Consider the following 7,259-nt stretch of genomic DNA (forward strand, 5'->3'; position numbering starts at 1 on the left):
GACCCTAACCTAATGAATCTCTAATTCAGTGATGTGTCCTTGTGAATGTTAGATTGTTAGATTTTCTGGGTTTTTTTAATCTCAAAGCTATTATCAAAACATCTGGTCAAACCTGAAGTAATTTTAAGGCTTTGTTTCAGCTAATCCTTCAGTATTAGAGGATTAGAGCCAGCCTGGCTCCTGGAACTCAATTGTTTTCCTTAATCATTAACCTGAACTGAGGTCTGTGCTGCTCTTTAGGTGAAACTCATAGGCCCTGACTGTGACATTTCCTTGTATTTTTTTAAATTTATCAAACTCTTTATAAACTAGCATTATTAAAATCAATTAGATAGTATAAGTTAAGAAGGAAGCATCTTCATAATAATCCACAGATAAAAATGCTCAGTAAAACTGGATGTTTCCATGAGAAAAACACACTATGTTTAAGGCAGTGGGAATATCCCCACACCCATTCACACCATGCCAGCTACCAGAGGAAGATGGCAGGGGCAAATATGTAAAGGGACAGCAGAAGCAAAACACACTCTGGGGTCTGTGGTTTCAGGGCCTTGCCCAACTCAGACTCACCCATGAGGGATTTTCTTCCTGGTGGGCTGACACCCTGAAGTCAATTGCAACCCAGTCTTCCTCTGACGTGGTCACTGCCAATACATACCATGCCTGGCTTTTTTTAGTCACAGAACAAATTGGCATCTTTTTTTTTTTTTAGTCCTCAGGAGCGGGACTAAATGTGGGTGTTAGCATGTCTGGCTTGACTTCAAACCTTTAATCTTACCTCAGCTTCCTGAGGCACTGGGATTACAGGCATGAATGCACTGGCTTGTCCTGGGTTTTGTGTTCTTGATTTTGAAGAGCCAAGGCCCATCTATTCAGTCTTGGTAGTCTCTCTGCACTTGAAATTCTCCAGGGCAGAGGTCAGGAAATCTGAAGGGTCTAGAGGCCAAACAACCTGCGTCAGTTTCTGTGTGCTGCTAGGGAAGGAACCTGGAGCCTTAAGCATGGCAGGCACATGCTTTACCACTGAGTTCATATAGCTCTTCCCTCCTGTGGAGCACAGCTAGCCAGCCAGGTGTGGTAGCACACAGGTGTAATCCTAGGACTAGAGGGCAGAGGCTGGAGGATTGCTGCAAGCTCAAGACCAGCCTGTGCTACATAGTGAGAGCACCTGGGTCAATAAAACCACTTGCTCCCAACTCCAGCAGTGGCTTTCCCCTGCCTTAGGGACAAGCCCTTGTTCCTGGCATGTGTCAGGCTTAGCCCTGGTTTCTGCGTCTGTGTGTGTGCATGTTCACGTGTAAGCGATGAAGTTGTCAGGGCACTAAACGTCCTCAGCAAATCCATTCCAGACACAGGGCTGGAGAGGACCCCCAACCCAGCAGGCTGCTGTCAGCTATCTGCAGTGCTGTGCTGTCAAGGAGCCAGGCCGTGCAGGCCCCAAACAGAAGCACAAAGCTGAAGGCCTTCTTCCTAGGAAAAGTCTCTTGCTGTCCACAGGGAAAACCCCGTGGACAAGATTTTATTCTTTGTAGAAACAAAGTCCTGCCCCAGCACCCTCCCTTGTCTCTATCCATAGCAAAATAGATAGCTGCTCCTCCTAGAGGGACGACAGCAGTCCTGGTGGTCCAATGGAGATGAAGAACTTGCTAGAAGGCCTTAGTCCCACATCCTGCAATCAGCTGTCATCCTCTTCCTCTGATTCTCCCTCAGACTCAGGTGCGCTCTCAGGCAGGTCATCGTCCATCTGCTGGAATCTTCCTGAATGGGCATCCCACATGTATTTGATGGTCACTTTGAATTCTGCCATCTCATACCCAAAAAGCTTCTGTAATAGGTGGAGAAAGCAGAGAGAGGAGCAGCAGCTGTGAGCCATATCCCAGCAGAAGGTTAATGACAATGGCCTCTCCCCTAGCTTGCACGCCCAGACTCACCAAGACACGGGCCTGCTCTGGAGTCAGCACATCGCCCTCCTTGCACACTTCATAGTCAGATAGCAGGGTCACCACACCTGTGGGAGGGCAGCCTCAAGTTACTCCCAGCAGAGGCTCACCTGGCACTTGCTGCTGGCTCTCTGTGCTAGGAAGCATTTGGTCTCAGGCTGTCTTCCCTGCAGCTCAGCAGCCACAGGGACAGTGGCTGTCTCCTCCATGTCCTGCAGGAGGCGAAGGCACAGCCCTGCCTTCACAGGGGAAACTGGACAAGTGGCTGGTCAGAGGGGAGAGCCTGTGCAAAGCGGTCCTGAGCTGCTTTTCCTTCTGGACTTCCTGTACAGTCTTCCTTCATTTTTCTTCATCTTTTTCCTTTCTGAGACAGGGTTTCTCTGTTTAGTCTTGGCTGTCTTGGACATGCTATGTAGACCAGGCTGGCTTCGAACTCACAGAGATCCACCTCCCTCTGCCTCCTGAGTGCTGGGACCAAAGGCTTGTGCCACCACTACCTGGCTCCTTCCTTTCTTCATGTTCTAAAAATTACTTTATGTGTAGGGGTGTTTTGTCTACATGTATGACCATGGTAGCATGTGAGTACCTGGTGCCTGTGGAGGCCAGATGAGGGTGCTGGGAACCAAACCCATGTCACCTGGAAGAGCAGCCACTCCCCTAACCCCATGCCACCTCTCCAGCTCCTACCTTTCTTGAGTGCAGTGGGCAGGCCCAGCTGCCTCAGCTGTGGCTCCATGGAATGAGGGAACTGCTTCAGGGGCCCTGGGTCCAGGCTCACTGTTAAAGTTGCTTTGTTCCCAGCTCGAGCAAAATCCATTTCTGTATACTTTGTGAACCACCTAAGAAAGAGAAGGGGAGAGTTCCCAGCTGTGCCACCATTCAGGGGAAGTCTGGCCCTCCTCTGAGTGCACACGATGTGGGACCTCCTGTCCCTGTCCATCTTGGCCGTGAACCTGCAGCCAGTGGGAGGACCATGCCAGAGAGAATGAGAGTACCCCGGTTACAGAACCCCAGTTTTAGTAAGAGGCTTCCAGGAGTCAGCCCCAATATGATGTTAGCACGAAGACCATCCTTCCATCTTTCCCTGACCCCAGATTCTCTCCCTCCATCCCTCAAGACACTCACTCGTTCACCTCCTCCTTGGTGCGGTTGGTAAAGAGGAGGCCAACTTCACCCCGCAACTTCTTGCTGACCTGAAAAATGAAAGTGAACATCACTGCTCCTTCACTCAGGGCCTTATCCACAGATCACACGTGTTATCATCTAAAACCTCTTCTGATTGGTACAATTCCTAGTAGGCAGGGCAGGAGGAGACAATGGGAACAATCCCATGGGCCTGCAGATTTGCAGATTAAGGAGAATTCCGATTTAAGCTGAGCTTGCCTCTCGAGACCCCCAGGTTTCACACAGCAAAGGTAAAGAGCAGAAGAGAGGAGGCAGCAGAGCTTGAGACTCACTCAGCCTGGACCAGTGACCTACCTGATGCAGGTTGTCTTTGTATTCATCAGATGGGCTTCGACCCAAGGCCACCATCATCACCTTGTTTTTGCCAAAGAACATCCTATCAAGAAAGAGGCGGCCGTGAAGCAGTGCCTAGTAATCCAGGGAGCCCAGAACCAGACAGCCAGAGGCTCTGTTCTCTGTACAACCCACCTACGTGTCCCCAGGATTCCTGTTTTCATCTTAGCCACAGAACCTGATCTTGCTAACAGTTTGAGTCAGCTCACTGCAAGCATAAAAAACTATCCATCTCGTCTGGCTGTGGAGGGAGACATGTTTTAACAATCACTAGTGGAGCTGGCCCAATGGTAGACTGATGCCAGAGCCACCTGCCCAAGCACTGCAACTCATCAGCTCCCGCAGCCTGCTTTGGGGTCAGTCTGTGGATGTACAAAATGGCATTCCAGTAAACCAGTAAGCCAGACCCTAGGGGCCACTTTTCTGAAGGAACCAATCTTGAAACATCTCAGGTGACCACCAAGTCCTGCCTCCCAGCAGCTCAGGAAAGGCCCATCTTGAACACAAATGGTGTCCTTTGGTACGTGACCTGCAGACCCCCAAAGGGCCAGTCCTTCTGCTGTGCTCTGATGGGGCAGCCCAGGCCTCCTGCCTGGTGCCCTGTCCACTTCCCACCGCCCGCTCACCGGCTGTGCTTCCAGGCATTCCGGATGTCCTTCAGCTTGCTGTTCCTCATGTTGGCCACAGAGAAGATGAAGAGGTACTTGTAGGTGTCCACACATTTCCGAAGCTGTGGGACAATTCATGAGGCACTGGAGTTGAAGGGGCGGCATGGGTCGGACAACTCCGGCCTCATGCTAGAGAATCACCTACAGGCCGTCTACCACTGCAATGCCTGGCACCAAGGTCACCCACTACAGGAGAAGGTGAGCAGGAACCCACACCTTATAGTCTCCTAGAACCAGTATTTTCCTTTGTCTACTTACAGTTAATCTAGAAACATCTACCCACCATGGGAAGGCCCCCCGCTAAGTCAAAACACAAGGACCTCATCATTTCGATAAACAAGGGGAGACACCTCATCCACACTGCCCTGCCCAGGTTGCTGGCTGAAGCTTCTCTGTGGTGAAGCTCCACTTCCAGGTAATTTATGCCCCAGGAGACTGGGCTTCCCTGGTCCTCAGCACAGGGCTAGCAGGTCAGCTGCAGGTGGCATGGCCACAGTCACCACACCTGGCGATTTCCAGGCTTCTGACACTCGGCACCATTACAGACTCACTAATAAGCTTCCGTCACGACCCGGAGTGCAAAACAGCAATAGCATCCCGTGGCCCTGTGTCACAGGGATGTTTGGGCTGCGCTGGGGGTGCCGTGGAAAACCCATTTACTGATGTGGGCGGTACACCGAGCTCCAGAGCTGGGGAACTCTGGGGCTGCTGGTTTTCAAGCACTGCTAACAGTCCTCCCCCAACCCTATCAAGCACACACACTAGAAACCCAAAGGAGCAAGCGCTTACCTCTTCTATCAGGTTCTGCTTCAGTTCCAAGCCTTTCTTAGCAGTCTTTGTTAAGGAAACTAAAACCAAGAAAAGGAGATGGTGCTAAGTGATGAATCTGGATGCTTCAGAGATTAATTCTGCTTCATTCTTGGAAGGCTTGGTTGAACTAAGCCAATATGAAGAAGGCAGCAATGGATCCTGTCATTTCTGGCTTTCAAGGCTGGGAGAGTGCTTGCTTACCTAACTTCCTGGACCCAGAGATCCCTAAATACATCTCCTAGCACAATCCAGGCGCCCTCAGCCCCTTGGGTTGACTGCTGGATTTATCGCAGTGTGGCAGCAGGGCTCAATCCTGCTGACAGAGTGCTCTCAGTGGTAACCCTAACCTCCTGGCTGAGGCAGGACCCTTTCCTGCTGTAGGGCATGGTGCACAGGCCATCAATGGCTAGGTCAGCTATGGAATGATAGCAACAATCCTTTTCTTTTCCTTCTTCTTCTCCTCCTCCTCCTCCTCCTCCTCCCCCTTCTTCTTCTTCTTTTAAAGGCAGGACCTTGGTACAAGGCTCCTTGGGCTGGCCTTGAACTCAAGATACATTTCTTTGTTTCTGCTTCCTAAGTGCTGGGATTACTTGTACATACCGACTCATCCTGTTGGGACCACATCTTTTCTATTCTACTATACACCTGCATTTCAATTTTGCATCTGGACCCAAGAATACAAGAATGCTGGGGATGGGGAGAGGCGCACAAGAACCTCTACTGAAAAGTTACTGAGGCCCTATTTGTTCCACTTCTAAAAGAGTTACTGGCATTTGCTACATCAGACCAGGGCTTCCTCTCTAAAACCAATGACTTACCAGAACTTCAGCTACAAAGCCCTGGGTGTCTCAAGAAGGTGACAGGGCCGTTTATCTATCCTGCCTGCCACTCACAGTCCCTCTTTACAATGCACATAGTCAATGGAAACCACATCGAGCCAGCCATTCCCCCAGACTCTCCACTGCTAGGATTTTGGTCCAACTTGGCATTGTCTAGGTGGCTACTGGCCTTGCTGCTTGCATCTCGGCCCTCATATTCTCCAAGCTATCAATGTAGCCAAAGTAGTCCTTTTAAAGTAAAGTCATATCAACGGCCAGATCCTTTTCCCTCAATCCTGTTTTGTCCCCTTTACTATAGTCACACTGGTCCCTTCTCCCACAGTACGTTAACCACAGACCCCTTTCACCTTGTGAACAACCTTGTCTCAGACAGCTGTACAGGTTGGTTACTTTCCTTTCCCCAGGTTTCTGTTTGTGGTCTCACCACTGAGACCTTTCCTGACTACATGACACAAAACAGTATCATATCCACCTTCTGCAGACCCAACGTTTAACTACCAGACAAACCATACTTACCTGACAGGGATATAGGATACACACATACACACACACACTCCCAGACAAACACACACCATGATTAAAGCGGTGAGCTTGATGAAGCCAGACCCTTTTTGTTCAATTTCTTGTCTTCTAACACCCACAGAAGTGCCAGTCCACTAGCTGGATGTGGTGCCCCAGTCTGGAATTGGGGGCCAAGGCAGAAGACGGAGAGTCCAAGGCTCCAGCATTTAAAAAAAAAAAAAAAGAATTGTGGCAGGAGCCACAATCAGGTACGGTGATGCATGCCTATAAAATCCCTACATTCTGGAGAAGATGAGGTAATGGAAAGCCCTTGAGTTTGAGACCAGCCTGATCTACACAACAAGTCTAAGTTACATTCCAAGATCCTGTCTCAAATACACGAGCACGGCAGGGGATGCATGCAGCTCAGTGCTCAGCTGGTAGTGCCTTCCTAACAGGCATGAACTGTGGTCCATGCCCAGCTCAGCATAAACTAAGTTTAGTGGTGCATGCCTGTAACCCCAGCAATCGGGAGGTAGGATCAGCAGTTTAAGACTATCCTCGTTGGCGGAGGAGTTCGAGGAGAGCCTGGGATTCAAGACCATCTCGGGAGCTGCCTGTCGGTCCGGCCCAGACTCCCGCTCTCCGCGTCGCCTTCAGATGCCAACCCGCCGCCCCGGCCGGCGGATCTCCTCCGAGAGGCCTCGGCGTCTCACCCGTGTCCCCGTCGCCCCCACGATGGAAGTCCCCCAAGCCCACCTTTCTTGTCTCGCTTGGATTTGGGCATCTCGCTGAAGACACGTGCGGCGGAAGACCGGGCGGCCCTTCAGGACCCGGGCGGCGCAGGGGCTTCTGGGACTGCGCTCGGGGCTGCCCCTCGCGTGTGCCTGACCCGAACTGAGGCGGGCTGGCTCCCCGTTTGCACGCGGCCCCGCGCCTGGAAGACCACTTCCTGGCCCAGGTTCCAGATCCCTCCAGTCCCT

The 7,259-nt window shown here is 51.1% G+C and overlaps 1 protein-coding gene across 1 annotated transcript; it reads right to left on the reverse strand.

Moving 5' to 3' along the window:
• Nucleotides 1–695: 695 nt before the first annotated feature.
• Nucleotides 696–7,175, reverse strand: Mrto4 (MRT4 homolog, ribosome maturation factor). The gene is made up of 8 exons (XM_006980911.4): nt 7,036–7,175; nt 4,916–4,974; nt 4,085–4,188; nt 3,420–3,501; nt 3,066–3,133; nt 2,628–2,779; nt 1,932–2,008; nt 696–1,825 (listed from the first exon to the last, which is right to left on the reverse strand). The coding sequence occupies exons 1-8, from the start codon at nt 7,061–7,063 to the stop codon at nt 1,676–1,678; spliced, it is 720 nt and encodes a 239-aa protein (XP_006980973.1). The 5' UTR covers nt 7,064–7,175; the 3' UTR covers nt 696–1,675.
• Between the last annotated feature and the right edge of the window lie 84 nt (nt 7,176–7,259).

This window comes from Peromyscus maniculatus, chromosome 2, assembly GCF_049852395.1.
Source record: "Peromyscus maniculatus bairdii isolate BWxNUB_F1_BW_parent chromosome 2, HU_Pman_BW_mat_3.1, whole genome shotgun sequence".
In the NCBI taxonomy this organism is placed as follows: Eukaryota; Metazoa; Chordata; class Mammalia; order Rodentia; family Cricetidae; genus Peromyscus; species Peromyscus maniculatus.

What these genes read in the sequence shown, in the direction of transcription:
- Mrto4 (XM_006980911.4), bottom strand. Translation starts at nt 7,063, where the DNA reads ATGCCCAAATCCAAGCGAGACAAGAAAG. An exon ending in AATGCCTGGAAGCACAGCCG is followed by an intron (nt 3,502 to 4,084) that starts GTGAGCGGGCGG and finishes CTTTCTTGATAG; the next exon opens with GATGTTCTTTGGCAAAAACA. An exon ending in ACAAAGACAACCTGCATCAG is followed by an intron (nt 3,134 to 3,419) that starts GTAGGTCACTGG and finishes TTCATTTTTCAG; the next exon opens with GTCAGCAAGAAGTTGCGGGG.